Here is a 22691-nt window from a genome sequence, read left to right on the forward strand (position 1 = left end):
TAAAATTACCACTACAGACAATACTAGGAGATAAAAAATTATATTTGGAACAGAAAAATAATTTAAACGAATGGACTAAAACTCCTTTAAAGATATGGTTTGATGAATGTGAAAGTCTTAAATCAGGAGCTGGTCTCAAACAACTCAGATGGGTCACACATGATAAGGAATTTATCCCTGCACAAATAGATAGACGTTATACAACTTGGTTAACAAGGGGGATCGGACCATTTTGCTCATTGTTAGGAAAAGAAGGATTGCAAAGTTTTGAAAAATTAAGAGACACCTACGGTTTGGAAAACCAAGATTTTTTCATATATCTCCAAGTCAGGTCCTATTTCAATAGTAATATAAAAACTACAGAAGAACATAGTGAAGGCCTAGTCCCCGTTATAAAAGAAGCTTATAAAGGTCAGATTAAAAATAAATTGATTGCTAAACTTTATCAGAACTTACAATCACTTAAGGATCAATCAACCAATTATATCAAAATTAAATGGGAGATGGAGGCTAAAATCAACATATCAGAGGACAGTTTGTTAAATATATGCAGGACACAGATGGAAACTACTAGTTTGGGTTACTGGAGGGAATTCACGTGGAAAAATTTTATTAGGTTTTTTATAACACCCAAAATAAAATACAAACAAAAAGGTCAACTGACAGATGGACAATGCTGGAGAAACTGTGGGGAAAACATGGCAGATCATTTTCATATATTTTGGAAATGCCCAATAATCCAACCATACTGGAGTGAAGTGGTCGAATCAATTTACTTGGTGACTGGTCTCAAATTAAACTTGGATTTCTGTACTGTGTATTTGGGCGATATCCCATCAGCAGCCTCCTTAAAGGACAAATATTTGATAAACATCCTGTTGGGAGCGGGCAAAAAAGCGCTTACCAGGAGGTGGCTGGAGAAAGAGCCCCCAACAAAGAAAGATTGGATAGGAATAATGGAGGAAATATATAGAATGGAAAAACTTACTTTTTTTTTTAACCTCAAAATGGACCAATTTCATAAAAACTGGAGGAAGTGGGAGAGATTTGTTGAAGGTGGTAATGTGGGATGATGGGTGGTGGGTTATATAACCAGAGCTTAACTAAGTATTTTCACGCAACTACTGGAAGAAGGAAGGCCTGCTAAGGACGTGGTCACTGTTTTTTAGAAGGCAGCTCATAAAAGAGACTGGAAATACCCTTCCGAATATCATCAGGGATGGACTGTAAAGTGCTGCGTGGACAGTAGCAAAAACCTGACGACATGGGACCTGTAAAGAGGTGGAGGGGAGCTCCCCCAGACCGGGCAGATCTGAGGGTTTCACTGTTTTTTTTTTTTTTTATTTTGTTTTTTTTTTTTTTTTTTTTTTTTTTTTTTCTTTTTGTGTTTGTTTGTGTGTGTTTTTGTGTGTGTGTGTTTGTGTGTGTGTGTGTGTGTGTGTGTCTGTCTGTCTGTCTATCTGTCTGTCATGTGTGTGAGACATTTCTTTCAATTTAAAAATTAAAAAAAAATAAAAGCTTCAAAGGAAGAAAATGAATATCTAGGTTGGTTTTCTAGATAGCTGAGGATCGTAAATCCGATAGCACTAAGCTGGGTGCGCCGCTTCAGTCCCTGTAATGTTCGAACAGTTGCTGGTAATTTGAAAAAGCCTTAATAATAGAATATTAACTATCCCCATATATTGTGGTGTATATGTGGTGGATAGAGGGGGTGTTTGCAACAGGTTTTTTGTGCCGGAGGTTGAAGAACTATGGTTTTTTGTAAATAGAAGGAATGGAAGATAAATGCATGTTCAATTTTCACATATTATAGTATTTATTTGGGATTTATTATTTTTTGTGAGTTTGGGGTTATATTATAATGTTTTAGTGTAGATATATATGTTTTGTGTGAGTTGAGTGTTATACTTTGGTTGTGGTGATGTGTTATGATTATTATGGTGATATATGGAGGGTAGGGGTTATATATATAGGTGTTATAGTTAGTATGATTTGTTATAGTGATTATTATTGGTAATATAAATGTGGTATAGTAGTTAATTTATGGTGGATGTATTATGGAGTGTGGTTAGATATAATATGATGTAGTATGTATATCGTTATTTTATCTTACTTACTACTAGCATCGGTTGTTTGTTGGGTTTGTTGTTGTTGGTTGGTGTTGGGTGTTTCACTACGACATAGCATCACGATAGTTATACATCATCACATCGATCACGACAGCCAGCAGATATTGTGTTACACACGTGCACTACTGACGATCAATTGCAGTTTGGTTTCATATTATTATATCAGCAACCATCTATCTACATCGACATATGAATATTATGCATTCTACACTCACACACACACCTATATAATATCACGATTACGACATATTAGAGTGTGACACACATCAGTCACACACCAGCACACATTTACATTCACACGAACACGCACATTACACGAGCACTACATTCATCACAGCGAGCATCATTTCTTATCTATTATCTATATAGTGGCACATCGACAAACACTATCATATCGCACTTCCCACCAACAGCACACAGCATGAGACACTTATTCACACATGTCATAACTTACATCACACATATATATATATGTATGATATATATATATTAATGTGTGTATATATTCAGATTTCACCTATTTCTTATAATGAGCACAATATATAACTTTAGGGGTGCAACGATACACAAAATTCACGGTTCGGTTCGGTTCGATACTTTGGTGTCACGGTTCGATATTTTTTCGATACAAAAAATGTTCATGCCTTTTTAATTTGTCATTTATTAAAATTATAAATATATATTTTAACTCAAAAGTACAGTTTTTAAATTTAACCCTAACCCTTGTGCGTGTTTTTTATTTTGACAGCGAATGCGCACCTGCGGACCACTTATGTGCAGCCCTGGTTATTTAGCTCGTCATATTGCAGCCACAGAAATTATTTTGTCCATGAAACCATAAAGCTGCACTTTCTTTTTGCCTTATAGTCTGATTTGTCATAACTTTTCCGTTTTGTGGTAAGCTTTTCTTTGGCTGTCACTTCTTCACCCTGACCTGTCTTATTTGGCTCAGCAGAACTGAAATGCTTTTACACACTCACTCACATAAGCTCAGCGATTCTCTGCGCGATCAACCTCTCACATGTTTAAGCTTGCTGCGGGAGATTTCACTTGTCATGTTTGCATAGTAAGCTAACGATTGATAAGACGATGTCAGAGGAATTGGTGCACAAATTATCATCACTCACAGATCAGTGCTGTCGCTCTCTATACACAGTTCGCACGAAAGCAAAAAAACAAGCGCAAATTCAAACGCGATTTCAATATGTCACATATTGACAGTGGCTCACCGATGCCAATGACATAATTACCCAGCTACATTTCTGAAAGAATGCAAAAGCATTGACATATATTTTTCGTACAATAGCCCGACGGGCAGGGAAGAGATAGATTTTGGTAGCCCGACTGAAAAAATCGCTAGCTCCGGGACGTCGGGCTAGCGATATTGCAAGCCCTGTATCTGATTGAGGAATCACTCATCTTTGGAAAAGAGAGTTTATTACAGAGAAATGTCTCTTTCCAAAATAAAAGCTATACTATCCGCTTCTTCTGGGCTATATTCTCAGCAGCATAAGGAGAATCATGTGCTAACAGCTGTCTAAATGACTCGGCTAAAGTTAGTAGCATGCTTGTTGTTTTTGTCTTTGCACTAGGATGATGTCGGCGTAAATGTGCAGTCATATTCGTTGTGTTCCCACTAGTGCTTTCAGGTTAATCTCGTTGAAATGACCTTAACGCCACAACACGGCAAATCTCCGTTAACGAGCTACCGCCGATCGCCCCGTGCATGGGGCTAGACGGCCAACACGTTAACGAGCTAACTGCGCTAACACACTAGTTCCCACCCATGTAATTGAGCATTGCATGGCACATCCAACATACTGTTTTACTTTAGTCCATGACTCGCTTACCTTCAGGGTCATACGTCACATGAAAACCAAAATAATTCCAAACGCCAGATCTGAATGAGGTTCAATTTGCTTGTTGCAAGCAGAGCTTAACTTCTGTCTCACTAGCTTGCCCTGCGCTCTTCCTTCTGACTATGCTGTCTGTGTTGAGCGCTCAGTGGATCTGCGCTCGACAGTGCAGCCTAGGCGGAGTAGTCGAACACAGATTCACTGAGCGCTCAACACAGACAGCATCGTCAGAAGGAAAATTGATAAAATAAATTACAAATGTTGTATTGTTCGATACATATGCGTACCGAACCGAAAGCACTGTATCGAACGGTTCAATATCGATACGAATATCGTTGCACCCCTAATATATAGTGTAGTATGTATATATATATATATATTGTATATATATATAGTTATATACATATATTAATATTTTTACTTGTTATGAGGCTTGATATTTAGATAGATTTGGTTAGTATTAATATATATATATGTTAGTTTTGTATATAGGTTAGTTAGTTTATATTAGTGTGTGGTGTTTAGCGTCTTTTTTATGATGTAAGGTGGCTTTTTTGCGCTAGTTCTGAAGCTTGTAGAGTTTTGTCTCTCTCCAACCAAAATTTATTGAACCTACGAGCAAAAAGTAGATCCAAAGCTCTGTCATTTTGCTTACATACGTGGAGATGCATAAGTTTGGGCAACCTTGTTATGTCATTTTTACCCAAATTTATGCACCTGCCTGATTTTGTTTAAACAATTATTGCACACTTTCTGTAAATCCAATAAACTTCATTTCACTTCTCAAATATCACTGTGTGTGTCTCCTATATGATATATTTAACTGACATTTTTTATTGTAACAACCAACGATTTATACAGGAAAAATAATGCCTATTAACAAGGTTGCCCAAACTTTTGCATCCCACTGTAAACATCGTCGTGAATTCCCTCTTACTTTTGATGTTTTGCTTCCACCACGATAAAAATAAATAAATAAATAAAAATCACACTTCATGCACAGCTCTCTCTCTCCCTCTCAGTGTACTTCAAGAACAGTTCCCATGTCAAATCTCTGTTTTCTGCATTATTCGCTTGCTTATTACCCACCAGTCTATGTACAGCGCTGTCGGACGCTTTTTTTTAAGTCACTTCCGACAAAAAAAAAAGTCTCATTTCTGCTGTTTAATACTGAAGAAATGCAAACTTTTTAAAATTACATGAAATTGCAAAATGATTAGTTGTGTCTCTAATTAAACCTCTGTAACTTTGCTCTGCTTCTCTTCAGCAGCATCAGGTAATGTTACTGCAGAAAATTTTAAGGTGGTTATCTGCTATAAAAAAGCCAGGCCAGGAAAATCTCCATGTTTTTCTGTGTTTTATGCTCAGTTACTTTGACACAAAGACATCTGATGTGATGCATTCACCTTTGATAAAGTCTCGCAAGCGTCAGCTTTCTTTTTATAGATATAAAAATATGGATATGTCCTGATAAATGATCAGAATTATAATATTTCTGACTGTCTGGGGCAAAATTTCCCCGATTCAAATGGAATTGAACCGGGACCTTGTGAATCTGAATCGAATCGATCGTAGAAATAAGCTATAATCACCCCTCCACGCACGGTGGCACTGTCACTTGGTCACTCTCTACGGTAGAGTATCACTTCCTGTTTCAGCACATAGTTGTATTTTTGCGTAGCAATTTAATTAAAAAACTTACAGATAACAGATACAGATAACTTCTTATTTCACGGTGTAATTTCCACGTGCTTATTTAGCAGCACACTCTGTGTATTCACTCGCAAAATAATGTTGACAATATTCACTCACTGGTCTTTAGGGTTTCGCTAGCTTACCTTAGCTCGTAGCCGACTCGTTAGCGGCATGGCCTCTTCACCTGTCTGTTCTTCTGCTCGTTGTGTCAGATGTTTAGTTAATCATCGGCCTCGATACTTGTAATAAATGTAGCCTATCTGCAGCTCTGGAGGCCAGGTTCACTGAATTGGAGACTCGGCTTCGCACCGTTGAAAAACTCGTAGCTAGCCAGGCCCCTGTAACCGTTAAGGCAGAAGGTAGCGTAGGCCCCGCTAGCTGACCCCCGACAGACTGTCCGAGCAGCCGGGGAAGCAGGATGGCTGACGGCAAGGAGGAACCCCTGGTACACCACCAACCTGTTGGTGTCTATGTGTCTAACCGCGTTTTTCACTCCGCACCACACGGGCCGGGGATCAAACTCTCGTTTTCACTGCTTTGCAGATGACACCCAACTTTATCTATCCATGAAGCCAGAGAGCACACACCAATTAGTTAAACTAGTTGGCCCTGAAAATCTTAGAAATATGGTATCTAAACAGATGCTTACACTGGATGGCATTACCTTGGCCTCCAGTATCACTGTGAGGAACCTTTGAGTCATTTTTGACCAGGAAATGTCCTTCAATGCACATATTAAAGAAATAAGTAGGACTGAATCCAAAGTCCTGCTCCTCACATAAAGGTCTTAAACATAGAGGCCCCATCTTAACTTAATTATCACTAGAGCATTTAGCTCTTGTACTGCAGGCTAACCTGTTGCTCCTAGAGTAATAAAAAGTAGAATGGGAGGCAGAGCCTTCAGTTTTCAGGCCCCTCTTCTATGGAACCAGCTTCCAGTTTGGATTCAGGAGACAGACACTATCTCTACTTTTAGTTAAAGTTAGTTAAAGTTTAAAGTTTCCTTTCTGCTAAAGAATATAGTTAGGTGCTGACCCTGAATCCTCCCTTGGTTATGCTGCAATAGGCGTAGGCTGCTGGGGGGCTTCCATGATGCATTGAGTATTTCTTCTTTAGCCACTTTTCTCACTATGTGTTAACAGACCTGCCTGCCTTGAATTATACTTGTTATTACCGTAATCTCTGGCTCTCTTCCACAGCATGTCTTTTATCCAGTCTTCCTACTCTCACGCCAACCAGTCGCGGCCAATGGCCGCCCCTCCCTGAGTCTGGCTCTGACTGAGGTTTCTTCCTGTTAAAAAGGGAGATTTTCCTCCCCACATTTGCCAATGTGCTTGCTCATAGGGGGCCAAATGATTGTTGGGGTTTTCTCTGTATTGTAGGGTCTACCTTACAATCTGAAGTGCCTTGAGGTGTTTGTTGTTGTGATGCGGCACTGTATAAATAAAACTGAATTGAAGTGAACTGAGAATTTAGCATGGGAGTCTATGGGGATTGAAGACAGCTTCAAGAGGCCATTAAAGGAACTGCAGTTTTGTCAGTTTTATGACGTCTTCACTTTTCAAGGGGAAAAGCAGAATTCAATGTCCAATTTTTAAAGTATTTTTAATGCACTGTGAGAGCTTAAGTAGATTTAAATAAATCCATTATTGTATCTTTGCTAAATTTGATGTATTCTAATAAAAGCATGGTGTTGAAATCCCCCCCTTTCGTAAAATTGCCGTAGTTTTATTAAATACATGTTGAAATACAGCCATACAAGCACACAACCTTGAACTATCATATTTGTGAATGACTGAATGTAGTGTAAAGCGCTTTGGGGTCCTTAGAGACTGAGTAAAGCGCTATACAAATGCAGGCCATTTACCATTTACCATTTGTGCCATTCTCTGTAATATTAAGGTAAAAAGAATGAATCACCAAATTCTACATACTTGGTCTGAAATGCTAAGATTAAGATTTTGTCATGTGCCTTTTCTTATTTTGTCCTTCTGGATTTGCATGGCAGGCCTGGTGTGATTGAAACAGTAGCACAGGTGGAGGTTCATTTGCCTGCAATGCAGCACGAGAAGCCAAAAGCAGGTAAAGCCTGAGCAGTGTCTGTCCCCGGCTGCATAGGTTGAGACATTTGCCAAGATGGGAGTAAAGGAAAAGTTAAGTCTGATGCAGATCCCCTCCATTCTTGTGCTCGGCTTTGTTTATGTGGCATATGTGCTGATCGGTGGGGTGGTTTTCTGGAAGTTGGAGGGAGACCTCGGAATGAAGGACGTCAGCTACTTGCGTGAAAAAAAAGAAAGGCTCCTTAGCACATACCCATGTCTCAACCAAGCTGGCCTGGAGGCCGTAGCTCAGGTGAGAAACAAAAATGTGGAAATGAAACAAACTGTTTCTATACATATCTGCAATTTATGATTGCGCGTTTTGATAGACCTTTTCTGCAGCTTTCTCTACCACTGTATTTACATCTTAACCACAACCATAATGATTTTGCATTTTTATATTCCTTTATGGCGACAGTCCACCATTGTGGAACATTGAATACATTGACAGAAGGAACTAATTTATTACAGTTTGCTTTTTGGAACTATCCAGTGATTAGATCTAAATATATGCTTAAACTGGCTTAGTATATATTGATATATGTTGTTTGTGAACTTTGAAAATGTTTCCTACCATAAATTTGTTAATTTACTTCAACACATTTTTATGTTTTTTGTTACAATAATTTGACGGTAATTTGTGGTAATTTTACACTAATCAATACACTGTAACTATACGTAATAATTATATTTTGTTCATGTTTGCTTGTTTGTTTGATTTTTATTTTACTCCTGTATGGATAAAAGTCATTGTTATCTATAGTTAATTGCAATGTTTTACAATTGCTGTCATGGGTAAGGAAAATTGTATAGGTATGATAAAATATTATTAGAGCTATTAAAACGTTTGTACCATCAAACTGAGCACACATTGGTAAAACGCTGCCCCCTGGTGGTGAAAGTTGAATTACCTACATTTTGAAGAGGGTAATTCGAAAAAGTACATTCAAAATAGATGTGCAGGATGTTTATGTGCTCAGTCTTTTATACCTTCAGTAAATTATTTAAGTGACTGGCAACAGTAATGGGTCAAAACAGGTGAAAATGAGCCTGAGTTATAAACATGTTTTCATGTGACAAGGAAAACAAGCTTACATGCAAATAGCAGCTCCTTCAGACATTCCCAGCTGCACTTGCTTTGCCTGTGAATTTGACCAGACTTCATTTATGAAGCTTTACATTCTATACTCAATTCCCCATCAAACTCATAAACTTAATTTAAAGGTAGAAAGTTGTCCTCAAAAATGAATATTATACTGCATGTAAGAGTAGAAATGGTAATCACAATGTAATAAATGGCTGAAACCTTCTGCCTGTTGATGTAAGCTGCTTTGATTTGCATTGTGTCAAAGCAAATGCAGACAGCTTGTAAAGTTGGTTTGTTGATTGTTTTTAGTTGCTAATGTTTTTATTCCATTCTTGCCATATATACATATATATATTGCATTTCATATCTTTTTTTTTTTTTTACTTTATCTTAATTTTAACTTATATTCTTATTGATTTACCTTCTGCTGCTTTCTGTCTGATAGCAAGGTCATTGTGTTTCAATACCTCTTTAACAAGGTGGACCAGTATGCAAAGCAGTTACGTAATTGTGACTCATAAGATCTTATGGGAAATGTTCCTGTCAGGTCAAGAACTAGTGAAAACCAAGATAAAAATGTGGGCATTATTATTTTTATTATAGTTATTACTTCTATTATTGTTAATTTGTTTTTCAGGTTGTTAAAGACACATCAAAGGTGGGCCTGAGTTTGAAAAGCAACTACACGGCAGACGGCTTCTGGAAATTCACCAGCTCAGCTGTGTTTGCTGCCACTGTGGTCACAACTATAGGTCAGCTATGAGGGAAGGGAACAACCATATATATATTTTCTTCCCATTCTCATTTAAATGTTAAATGTTTTTCCTTTATTTTCATGACTATCTCCATTGTAGATTCTCACTGAAGGCTAAAAACTATGAATGAACACATATGGAATTATATAGTAAACAAAAAAGTATGAAAAGATTCAAAACATGTTTGATATTTTAGATTCTTCAAAATGGTTGCCGTTTACTTTGGTTACTGCTTTGCTCACTCTTGGCATTCTCTCAATGAGTTTCATGAGGTAGTCACCTTAAATGCTTTTCCAACAGCCTTGAAAGAGTTTCCAGAGATGCTGAGAACTTCTTGGCCCTCTTGCCTTCACTCTGCAGTTAATTTCATCCCAAACCATCTCAATTGGGTTTAGGTCAGGTGACTGTGATAGCCCTTAAACAGCCCAGAGATGTTTTGGGGTCATTGTCCTGTTTAAAAATGAGTGATGGTCCAACTAAACGCAAACCATATCGGATGGCATGTTGCTCCAGGATGCTGTGGTAGCCATGCTGGTTCAGTGTGCCTTTTATTTTGAATAAATCCCCAACAGTGTTGCCAGCAAACTACCCCCACACCATCACCCCCTCCTCCTCCATGTTTCACCTTTTCTGTGTCGCACAAAGACACGGCGGGTGGAACCAAATATCTCAAATTTGGACTCATCAGACCAAAGCACAGATGTCCACTGGTCTAATGTCTGTTCCTTGTGTTTCTTGGCCCAGACAAATCTCTTCTGCTCTTTACTTTTCCTTAGTAGTGGTTTGTTTGCAGCTATTTGACCATACAGGCCTGTTTTGCACAGTCTTCTTTGAACAGTTGATGTAGAGATGTGTCTGCTACTGGAACTCTATGTGGCATTTATCTGGGCTCTGATCTGAGGTGCTGTTAACTTGTGATTTCTGAGGCTGGTGACTCAGATGAATTTATCCTCAGAGGTGGCTCTTGGTCTTCCTTTCCTGGGGCTAACCTCATGTGAGCCAGTTTCATCGTAGCGCTTATGGTTTTTGCAACTGCAGTTCTTAAAGTAATAATGGACGGTGGTTCCTCTTTACTTACCTTATTGGTTCCTGCCATATGAGTTTTTAATATAATCTATCAGTTTTTATCACTTTTGTCATAATACATAATTCCATCTTGCTTCATATAGTTGATGTCTTCAGTATGTATCTACAGTGTAGAAAGTAGTAAAAATAAAGAAAAGTGAAGGGGTCCTCTTCACCAAAGAAGCAAAAATGTGAAGGAAAGAGACAGTGCTACCAATATCTTGGTAAAATGTCATCCTCTTCCTCCTCACCTCAAGCCTGATCTCCTGAACTAAAGCCAGGGCTCTAATACATGACAGCCTGCTTACATGTGCGCATTCATTCTTGAAATTCTCGCTTATTGTCAGCAGATTTAGCATGTGACTGTCCGATTTCCAGACAGCTGACAAGAAGCCCACTAAACAATAACAACAACTGGTTGCAAGATAATGTTATTCCTGCTAATATTATAGGCACTTTCTCTCTGAGAAACAGATCGATTACATTGTCACATTGTATGAGAGTTTAGTCATGAAGTGTCAGAATACAACAATGTAAGATCTATGTCAAAGATGGCTTCACTGCAGCTAACAGCTTAACAACAGAAAAGTACAGGATATCTGCAATAACTCACCTATTACGATCGGGGCTCAAGAGTTGGGAGTTCGTCTTGTAATCGGAAGGTTGCCGGTTCGAGCCCCGGCTCTGACAGTCTCGGTCGTTGTGTCCTTGGGCAAGACATTTCACCCGTTGCCTACTGGTGGTGGTCAGATGGCCCGGTGGCGCCAGTGTCTGGCAGCCTCGCCTCTGTCAGTGCGCCCCAGGGTGGCTGTGGCTACAATGTAGCTTGCCATCACCAGTGTGTGAATGTGTGTGTGAATGGGTGGATGACTGGTTGTGTAAAGTGCTTTGGGGTCCTTAGGGACTAGGAAAGCGCTATACAAATACAGGCCATTTACTTACCATTTTAGTATCGCTTTCATTGGGCAGACGTTAACTTTACTGACTCATTTTGGACTCCTTTCCCAAACTTTTATAGCCTCTTATCGTGTAACTAGTGGAGCATCTCACCCGGCATTGACAGCTGAGGTAAAAAGTGGCCCGACAACTTAGAGAAAACTCCCGGGCATATCTGGTCTAGAGTCACTTTGTTATCTGAGTGCACTCACTACCAATGAAACCTAAAATACCAAAAAAATATTTAAAATATTTGACTGTATTAGTTTGTGTAAGTGTTATTTAAATATGTTCAAATATAGTGTGCACAAAAAATGTTGTTTTGGTTTTTTTTTAAACAAAGATAGCAGTAGAAACATGCCTTTATGAGGTACAGTAGCCCCCTGCACTTGCGATATGACTGCGATCTACAGACATCTAATTGTGATATTTTGAACACTATAACTTTAAAGGTTTGCTTTAAACAATGCAGTACACCCCTCCATAGTACCATTCTCCTTCCACCACAGTAACAGTTTAAAGTTTTTCAGGTTATGGGAACATATGTCCCAGCACTACAGGTGGCCAGATCTTCTGCGTGTTCTTTGCGCTCTTCGGTATACCACTCAACATTGTGGTTCTCAACAGAGTGGGCAAGTACATCCTAGCCATAGAGAGGAACATCTCAGACTTCTTCGAGAAAAAGACTAGTCGAAAAGTAAGGATGTCCTGATTTTAGATAAACCTTTTGAAAAGGAGCGATTATTCTGTAGAGGATGACTAACACTGCTTCTCTTTCCCATGTCTTGCTGCAGACATGTACCCGCTTTTTCATCCACTTTGTATGTTACATCTGCGGAGCGGTTCTTTTCTTCATCATGCCCATGATTGTGTTCAAGCAGCAAGAGGACTGGACACATGCAGAGGCCATCTACTACTGCTTCATCAGCCTCAGCACCATCGGCTTTGGAGATTTTGTGGCAGGTAAAGCAGAATTGTGTTTTTTGTTTAGAACAGACGTGACACCAATCGAGTCAAGAAACAGCATGAAAAAAGAAGTGCTGTGGTGTAGATGAGTACTAAAACAGCTTGCACTTGAGCAGCAGCTCCAGGCAGACTAAGGGAGCTTAAATAGCAGTCCTACGTAAGACTTGTCACCATTTGCTCGGTTTCTGCAAGATAGAATTGCCTGTAAAAATGGAAAGTCATACCTGATTTCGCAATTTAAGGTCTCATATTTAGTGTGAAATTTGTATGCACCTCTTGGCGTCTTCCGGTCCTATTTTAACACATTGACATTGATGGTAAAATCATAGGCAAACGTGTGCAGAGGGTAAATATTAACTTTAGAGTCAGAGTGGCCTGACTTTAAAATCATTCAGCACTGCTGATCAACACTGGGTCTCTAACATCCGCCTATAATTTTAACAAAACTGTTACTCCATAATTTTTATCAACATTCACAGATATCATTTCATTAATTCTGTACTTGTATATTCAGAATTCTTGTTGGCAAGGAACCAGATCTTTGGTACTTGGAGCTTCTGGGTTCCTGTTTGCAGTCCGTGTTTTACTGACTAATCTGTTTAAGCCTGTTTGAGCAGGCTTTGTTTGTGCACAGATAAAAATGGAATGGATAACCAGTAAAATATCTTTATACTTTCCAGTTCTAAAAAAATGTCATCTGCATTCGCTGTCCAGAACAGGAAGTCTCGAACTCATTCATTGGCTAAATCAGTCACTCTAAGAAATTACCAATACAAAGTGGATGACAGATAATACGTATAGTATATGTATTAATAGTGAACTGTAACCCAAATACTATTAGGATGATGTGGGACAACATCAACACGGGGATATGAGACACACCAACATCCCAGTGTTGGTGTTGTTCCTATATCAACATAATAATTATGGGCCAGGATCAATATTGCAACTGACCACTTCAACTATCATTTGCTAAGGAGTTAGCTAATGCTTTTAAAAACTATCACTATAAAGCCAACTTGAATACTCTAAATTTTCCCTTTTAACGGGAAGAGAAACAACAGAAATGTACTGGCATGCCCTAGTAGTGTATAAACACATTGGAAATGAAAACAAGTGAGAGAAGAAGAACTCTGTGAATCCCATTAAGTCATGCATCAGTCTGAGCCTATAAAAGAATAGTTGACGGATGGTTTAGGGCTCTAACTGTAAGGTTTATTGAAAAAAAAAATCTGAGTTTAATATTAAAGCTGAGTAGAGTTTCTGGATCCAAACTTAATACACAGGAGAAGAGTCTGATAGGTGAAAGCTCTGGGTCCCATTTTACGTTTAGAAACTTGAGCACGCTTTGCTCACCTTTCACCCTGCTTATCAAATTTGCATCTATGCAAGTTGATTCTCTTCTCTGGAATCCAGGGACATCGTTTAGGAGGAAGTTAGAAGAGGACTTCTAAGAAGTGATTTAGGAAAAGTGGTTCAGTGGTGCACAGTGAGAAAACCTTGAAAAAGTATAAGCCACGTTTTAGAAATGATCGCATTCTGATCACATCTGTTTTGTATACTCGACTCAAACTGAATTTTATCTTGTAAAATCCCCAAATCCTTTCTTCTTTCCAGATAGCAATCCAGACAAATATTACCCAAATTGGTACAGCTTCATCATAGCCTCGTGGATCTTCTTTGGCATGGCCTGGCTGGCGCTGGTTATCAACCACTCAATCGAAATCCTGGAGCGGCTCAACAACTACTTTAAAAAGCAGTTCAAAAAGAATGATAATCAACAGGGGGATGAGGCAGGCGGTACAGCTGATAAAAACCCAGAGACACAGATGGAGGAGGAAGACGAGATCACCCAGCCTCCAGTTACTGAGTCCACCTAGTTATAGAGTTACCTACATCTGTTTGTGGTGATTTGATACGTGCCTGAGTTATTGTTTGTCAGTTTTAGACATTTTCTCCGTAACTGCCACTAAACTATTGGCTCATTTTTGTTGAGTCAGGTTTATGTGACAGCAGCATTCACGCACTGTTTAAGTGCCTCTTGTTAATCTAAAACCCTTTAGATTAAGGTTTAGAGAAGGACTCAGCACTTCTGTCCGTCTGTGGTCTAGTAGACAGGACAGTCAGCCTGTTTCCTATACTTAATTAGCTGACCACAAGTCATTTACCGACTCCGTGGCACCAGCTTGGCTGTAGTCAAAGCCACAGTCTTTTAAAATGATCTACTTTGCATGGTATAGGGACTCCGTGGCCCACAGAGGCCTGGGGATTATTATTATTCAGCATATTTTAAGAGGTGGTGGAATTTCCTAGGTTATAAAATACAGTGAAGTAAATTAACTGGCCTTACAGAAGAGCAAGAGAAGGAAAATTTATTTCATTTGTCAAGGTGTAAAAAGTTTTTGTCTTAAGTATTGTTTTAACACTTCCAAACCAAATTAAAAATATTTATTAAAACGGACCTGCTCTGCTTTTCCTTATTGTCTGCCAGACTGCTCTAACTGCTGAGGTTCACAGTTATTCTACTCTTAGAACAGAAGTCCCTCCAACAACCGCCTCATAATGCATTCAGACAAGTGATCGATGCTGTTAATTACAATAAAATCCTTTTTGTTTGTTTGTTAGTTTTTTGCAGCTGCAGTCAATTTCTATACTGTGGAATTAAGAGGAAGTAAGAGTTACCATCGGTTTTAACAGCTGCCTGGATGGTCAAAGGCAATATAAAAATACAAACAGAACAATGTAACAAAAAGCTTTAGCTTCTTTAGATCCTTAATGTGTTTATTTACTGAGGGAGAGAGATGGGAAAGTTGCATTTAAATAAAATATAATCTTCCTTACTGTTAAATGCAAAACCTGCAACGGGCATGGTTCGTTGCATGAATTTAGTTTTAGATATGTCACATTTCAGTCTACCTCTTGGGATCTGGGCAAGGTTCAGATAGTCAGTCTTAGGAAGTTTCCTCACTGAGTTTAATTTACCCTGAAATATCAGCAGGAATAATTAAAGCTGGACAGATTCATCCATTCCATAGGTGAATAAAACTGATTTACTTTATTCAATTCTGTAAATTAAGATTGCTAATCAGAGTAAAATTAAGGGTCACCATGATTTAGTTTGCATTAGTTACAGACATGAGTAACTTTAGACTTCACTAACAGGAGTCCTTTGTGAAAGCAGGAGTTGCTTTGGATAACCTTTCCATTAGGAACATGAATGGACAACATGAGCAGCTATTCAGAAAAATTATTCCTTTTTCTGTAAAGTTGCAACCTTAATTATGAAATGTTTGTAGGACCTGCATGAAACAGCACGGTAAGGTTTTTTAGTCCATCTTCAAGGTATTGTAGTTTCACCACAGCGGACATATGTCAGTATAATTTAGGAAATTTGTGAAAGTACTGTCAGATTCTCTGAACTTCTTCATAAATGCTCCTTCACATCTTGTTTTCACTTCATTTTAAATGGAAATAAAAGTGATTAGAAAGACGAAACATGAGTATGGGTGCAAGTCACATCTATGTCTATGTCCACTAGGTGGCGCCGCTGTACCAATAGTGTACAAACTGGCTGTTAAAAACAGAAGCAAAGCAACAAATACAAAGTGCGGAGGGAAATTACTGTCAAATTAAAGGCAAACAAACCAAAACACATTGGTTTCCTCACTTCCTTTCATGCTTTCTATGCTGCCATAGCACAGCATACAGTATCGGTCAGTATCCTAATGTTCACATACAAAGTCAGCACTGAGGAGGAGACAATGAGAAAGACAGATGGTGGAGAGGAAAACTGAATGCGTGGAAAAGTGTTGGCATTAAAGGTGAAGGATGGAGGTGATGGAAAAAGGATAAATATCTGAGGGAAAGTGAGAAAACCCCCAGAGGGAGAGGAGGCAGTGATGTTGTTTTTTTTCTGCAAGGAAAAATCAAAAATAGTTTGGCCCCAAACTTGGAGCCAGAGTTATGACAGCTTCATGTTAGATCATCAGTTTTTATTTTTAGTGTTTATCATACAGTTGAGATTAGTTTAAGTTCATTTCCAGAGTGAGTTTTTGTCCCCAGTCCTACTTCTTTCTTCCCATTGCTGGTCCTGGTGCCTTTTGAAATTCAGCCCACATATGTTCGCATCTGAGAACCAGTTGTTATGTAATGTTATTATCAGATGGTATCACTTTATGGTCAGGTTTATGTTGTAATTGCATTTATTCATGTAAGGAAAAACACAAAATCCAGCATGAGCTCAGATAAAATGGAGAAAAGTCTCAGGGGTTCTGTGTTGCCTAGTTACACAGATGAAGACACGATCTACTCTTCTTCCTGTTATCTTGGTGTGGTTCACGTTCGTGTGTCACCTGGTCACTGTAGTGAAAATTTCAAACAGTGTTTTTGAGATTATTTTTTTTAGGAATTATACACATCTCAGTGATGTTACTAGCAGAATAAGAACAAAATCAGATGCCCACAAACTACTTGATTTACAGACTAACAGCTTGCAATTCATCTGTCAGCTAGGGTCAGCTAACATTGGCCAGAATGTTGGCTATATGTGTAGCCAACATATGAGACAAACAAACAAAATATGAGACCTATTTTTCCCTGACACAAACCCTCTGCTTTGGTTAAACAGTAAATGTGACATCAAACTTCGGGTTTGTGCAGATTTTATATATGACTGAGATTTTACTGTTATGTAAATACTGTATTATGTGCTTCAGTGTAAGTGATTAAATCTTATAAATCATTTGCTTATATTGCTTCCTACAGCACAAACAAGGCTGCAGGCTGCAAAAACCAGGTGACACTGTTATTATAACCGACAGCAATGTGAACCTGAATATTTCTCAATGGGATACACTGCTGCTAAGTTTTGACTTCTTTATTAAACGTGCAGAGGAATGTCACAAACCTGCAGACGTTTTAATATCCACTTAAGGCTGGCTCCAAAAGTGAGTCAGTTTCCATAGACTCCCATGTTAACACATCCAACTTTCAGCAGAATTGGATTGGTACCCATACAACACCTTGCTACTCATTTGAGCACTCAAAGTGCTTTCTTACTACAAGTCTCTTTCACCCAGTCTCCCACACACATTCATGCAACACTTTTATCTATTTCTAAGCACTTTCACACACGCTCAGGCTATGATCCTGAAAAACAATCAATCCCACTAGTGGAAGTTAAAGTTGGCTCTATTTAGTTTCCATTTACCTTTTATTGTTTGAAACTATCCAATTTCAGTTTTGTTTACTAGTTTATGTCTTAGTTTTATTTTTTATGTTAAATTTCTTTTGAATAGAATAAATAATTTCTTGACACGAAAGCAGGCTGAGGGGTGGATGCATACATGGGCAGCTGTAGCTCAGGAGGTATCCACGTCTAACAGCCTGAAGGTCAGTGGGCCAATCCCTGCACCCTTAAAGCTGCTTATCAAAGTATCTTTGGACAAGATGCTGAACCGCGAGTTAAAATTGCTTATGCATAAATGAAAGCACATGTAGGTAAATTATCACAAGTAGCAGTCCATTACCATCCTGCATTCATGTAGTGAGCTCATTCATATGTCATTATAGGTCAAATATAATAGAAAATAAAAAACAATCTCTAGTTTAACATGTCGAAAATGTTTAAAAATGACTTTTATGAAATTATTTTAACAAGGAATCGTGGCTGTAACGCCAGCCTTGGATCAAAGCGTAGGTAAAAATGTTATTTAAAATATTAGCATATGAACATTTAAAATATTTAATGTTTAAGTGCTATAACCCAAAATGTACTTTTTGAAGCTTTCACCAAGTGAATTATCAGAAAACAGTCAAAACATCCAGTACTTGTTTTTATTACTGTACATCATAAACATTAAACTGATTCAGTTTTGCTTTTGAAATTATTGTAATCTCATTATATCAATGACAAGATTTGATTTTGGATTTAGATTGCAATGAGCTATGCGAGTGGCGCTTTTGGTGGAATTTTTTAACAGAGCTTAAATATCGTTTTTGGCCCTAAAAATTTCAGGCAACATCTACATAGCAGCTGGAGAAATACGGCAATAAAAAGTGTCAAATTTTACCTAATAGCCATGGCCTCATTGACTAGGATTAGGATTCAACTTTATTGTCATTACACATGTATGAATATAGGGTAACGAAATACAGTTTATACAGTGAAATTCCAAAAAGACACTCTGCTTATTCTGATTGGCTCAGATGGGAAGCACTTCCTGATTTTCTATCAGACGATCCAGCTAGCAGTGGGAGAAAACCTGAGAAATTAAGGTGAATATAACTGCAATGAGAATCACTTTAGGGCTTGTTGTCTATATGACTATGGGTAGTCATATTTTGTTGAGTCATTCACAGATAAAGTATTCTGTGCCCTGAATCTTTTGTAGAACACTAAAAGTGTGGTAATTATTAATAGCTGATACTTAGTGTTAGTTATAGTAGCTGGCTGCAGTATCATTTACCTTTGTTGTGTTGTGCGGACCACATGTCTGCATGTGACCAAAGATGACGGGATTATTGACCTATCTCCTGATGTTATCAGTTATTCTTTCTCCCTGTAGCAAAAACAGATGCTAAAGACAACTTTACTAAACAGCTTTTTGTGACATAGCTGTCTATGTTGTTACACTTATAACAGAAACACAGGAATTCATGGTTATAATTAGGCTAAATGAAGTGATAAAAGCCTGGAGAAGAAAAAAAAGACATTTCACCTTTTATTTTTCATTTGTAACAGCCCATCTGTGTCGCCCAGACCCTACGTGCTACTTTTATTTTTATGCAGGAGTGCTACTTCAGCTTGCTTAATGCCATGTTAGTTTTCAGGTTCCAGTTGATGTCATAATATATATGTATGGAGGACCAAAACAGCCAAAATCATATAACGGATAAAAATTTCCCTGACACAAATAAATATGCCAAATAAATGTACATAAAAAATAAATTGACTTTTTTTTTTTAGATATTTAATCATTTCTGAAATATGACATTTGGTCATCTTGATCAAAATCATTTAAATGCTTCTTATTTGCTTTTTCCCCCCCAGTTTATTTCTCTTATTTATTTATTTATTTATTTATTTATTTATTTATTTATTTATTTATTCATTTATTTATACATACATATACATGCAGTTAACCTGTTTATTTCTTTATTTCTTTCTACATTTGATTCTTAATTAACTATGTAAATAAGAGGAATGTCATTCAAAGATGGCCATTCAGTAAACTTAATGAATGCCCACAATTATTTTAGCATAATTTGCAGTGGAGTTAATAGTTTTCATTTCTTTATTAGTTTTGATTTCGACACTTTCAGCCTTCCATAACAGAACGGGTATTTTTTCCACAGTACTGTCTGCTGCCCAGTACTTCTCTTTAGGTGGTAGGCCATTGGAGGTTAGTTGTGGTTTGGTCAAAGAAAGGGAAAATTTTTGTGCATGAACAAACAGATCACATTTCGGGACTATTTTGTGATTTTCCATGAGACCGGGGTGATTCATTATGCAGATTTGCTCTCAGTGCTCCTGTGTGTGACCTGCTCGATGTTCTCTTTGGCCTTTTCTGGCACCTCATTGAGAAATGTTGTTTTGAAAAACCCCAAACCCAATTTTAAAAAGAACAGATATAAGACATGAGACATTTTTCCCCACTCAGACCCTCTGCTTTGTTTAAACAGTAAATGTGACGGCAAACTTGGGGTTTACTGTTATGTAAATACACTCAAGCACATAATACAGTAAGTGATTAAAGCTTATAAATCATTTGCTTATATTGCTTCCTACAGCACAAACAAGGCTGCAGGCTGCAAAAACCAGGTGACACTGTTATTATAACCGACAGCAATGTGAACCTGAATATTTCTCAATGGGATACACTGCTGCTAAGTTTTGACTTCTTTATTAAACGTGCAGAGGAATGTCACAAACCTGCAGACGTTTTAATATCCACTTAAGGCTGGCTCCAAAAGTGAGTCAGTTTCCATAGACTCCCATGTTAACACATCCAACTTTCAGCAGAATTGGATTGGTACCCATACAACACCTTGCTACTCATTTGAGCACTCAAAGTGCTTTCTTACTACAAGTCTCTTTCACCCAGTCTCCCACACACATTCATGCAACACTTTTATCTATTTCTAAGCACTTTCACAAACGCTCAGTGTGCCAACTCGGTATTCAGTACCTTGCCCAAGGAAACGTTAACTTGCAGACTGGCCATGTTGGCTAATAATCATTGTGAAAACATCTAATTCAACCCTTAATCATGGCCTCTTCCTGAACTTAACAGAGCAGTTTTGGTAGCTTAACCTAAACCAAAGAAAAAATGTATATGGATAAAAGAACAGGGCATCAACAGCAGACCTACAGGTTCTGGTGTTCTCAGGTACATGCAAATCAGGCTGCACAGTGGCTGGGCTGTGAAGAAAGACTACACTAAAGCTTGCTAGACCCTCGTGCTATATCCATAGAGTCTGTTTCTAACAGTTTGGTCTGAAATATACATGTGAGTAATCTGTGGGTCATTCCTCTTAACACACAGGAAAAGATGCTCGTCCTGCTGGTGGGTTGATGTCCTTCTATGGTCTTATCCAGCTCTCCTCATGTAATGGCGAACTACATGAGAAGAGCTGGACAAGGCTATCCTCATGTAATTCGCCATTACACTTCCATGTATCAGTTCAGTATCTTGCCCAAGAATACTTTGGCACACACACTGGAGCAGTTAGGGATCAAACCACCAACTTTCTGATTAGTAGACAATCTGCTCTACTTCCACAGCCAGCCTAAACTTTTCTGTGGTTATGAGTCATTGACCAGCAGAACATTTGCTCTAATCATGGTGATAAAAGAGAAAGAACTCGATGCAGATAACTCTGGGTAATAAAGCTAAATCTTTTACTGCTGCAAAGGGCAAACGCTGCAGTAAAACTCCAAAACTGTGACAGATAAAAGATAAACTCAGAAGTGTTTGAGGATATTTATTGAAGGTATGATCAATGATCAGTATTTATCTACCTAAGCTGGCTCTCATATTAGTCAACTGATATGTTTGCCTTAGGCGTATCCCTCTCTCCATCCTACTCATTGGACCTCAGCTTACTGTTTTGAGCCAATGAGAAGACAAAATGCATATTCGACCTCTAAAGTGCATTGTTTTCCCCTACCTTCCCCTCCTCCTCTGCCAGATCTGCCTTGCTGTGACACACTTACCCTCCTTTAACCTCTCACCTATGACGTAATGCCTAACCTCTGTTTGTGTGCATTTCTGAACCTGTCTGATCGACCGGCCTACTTGTTTACTTACGCGGCTCAAGCTGCACTTCACACAAATCCTAACAATTACTGTAATCAGGTGAACGGACAGGTAGAGCTGAGCTAACAACAGTGTGCACTGCTGCTAAAAAACTGCAGCGCAAAGATAAAGCCAAACCAGGATAGCCTCTGGTAAACTGAACAAGTCAGAGAAATTAATTCTGAATTTACACTATATGACCGAATAGTTGTTGGGGTTTTTTTGTTTTTGTTTTTTTAATAATTTAGCTCTGTCTCCTTTTATTGAGGTTCTAACATCTTTAATCAGCTTGAGGTCTGGACTTTGGCTGGACCATTGCAACCTCTTGGGGGTTTTTTTTCAGCCACTCTGTTGTAGAGGTTCTGGTTAGCTTAGGATCAATGCTCTTTCCATGACCCAGTTTAGGCCAAGCTTTAGATATTGGACATTTAAGTCTAGAATACTTTGGTCAATTGAGTGACTCCCCTATGCAAAACAAGCCTAAATCATCACCCCTCCTCCACCGTGTTTGATAATTGGTTTGAGGTGTTTTTGTGATGTTTTGTGTTTGAGTTTTGCCAAAATGTAGTGCTGTACCATGATGACTTAACATCTCCACTTTGGTCTGGTTTGTCCAAAGGACACTGTTCGACAAGTCTTGTAGTTTGTTCAGTTGCAAATTTTCAAACCTAAGCTATGCTGCCACGTTCTTTCTAGCGAGGAGATGTTGTCTTCTGGTAGCCCCTCTAAACAAGCCATACTTGTTCAGTCTTTTTATAATTGTAATAAAATGCTAGGATTTAATTTGCCACAACTGGAGCACTG

The 22691-nt window shown here is 38.3% G+C and overlaps 1 protein-coding gene across 2 annotated transcripts; it reads left to right on the top strand.

Moving 5' to 3' along the window:
* Positions 1–5551: 5551 nt before the first annotated feature.
* On the top strand, positions 5552–15167 carry kcnk17 (potassium channel, subfamily K, member 17). Of its 2 annotated transcripts, XM_014337350.2 has the most exons (7): positions 5552–5619; positions 7689–7762; positions 7922–8032; positions 9504–9618; positions 12153–12319; positions 12417–12585; positions 14206–15165. In XM_014337350.2, the coding sequence occupies exons 3-7, from the start codon at positions 7940–7942 to the stop codon at positions 14466–14468; spliced, it is 807 nt and encodes a 268-aa protein (XP_014192836.1). In that variant the 5' UTR covers positions 5552–5619; positions 7689–7762; positions 7922–7939; the 3' UTR covers positions 14469–15165. The 2 variants fall into 2 exon arrangements, with proteins under 2 accessions (XP_014192836.1, XP_014192835.1); XM_014337349.2 differs by having other exon boundaries at positions 7689–8032; positions 14206–15167.
* Positions 15168–22691: the final 7524 nt, after the last annotated feature.

Source organism: Haplochromis burtoni, unplaced genomic scaffold, assembly GCF_018398535.1.
Source record: "Haplochromis burtoni strain Fernald_Lab_line unplaced genomic scaffold, NCSU_Asbu1 Contig_176, whole genome shotgun sequence".
Lineage (NCBI taxonomy): Eukaryota > Metazoa > Chordata > Actinopteri > Cichliformes > Cichlidae > Haplochromis > Haplochromis burtoni.

What these genes read in the sequence shown, in the direction of transcription:
- kcnk17 (XM_014337349.2), top strand. Translation starts at nt 7,817, where the DNA reads ATGGGAGTAAAGGAAAAGTTAAGTCTGATGCAGATCCCCTCCATTCTT. An exon ending in CACTGTGGTCACAACTATAG is followed by an intron (nt 9,619 to 12,152) that starts GTCAGCTATGAG and finishes AAAGTTTTTCAG; the next exon opens with GTTATGGGAACATATGTCCC. An exon ending in CTTTGGAGATTTTGTGGCAG is followed by an intron (nt 12,586 to 14,205) that starts GTAAAGCAGAAT and finishes TCTTCTTTCCAG; the next exon opens with ATAGCAATCCAGACAAATAT.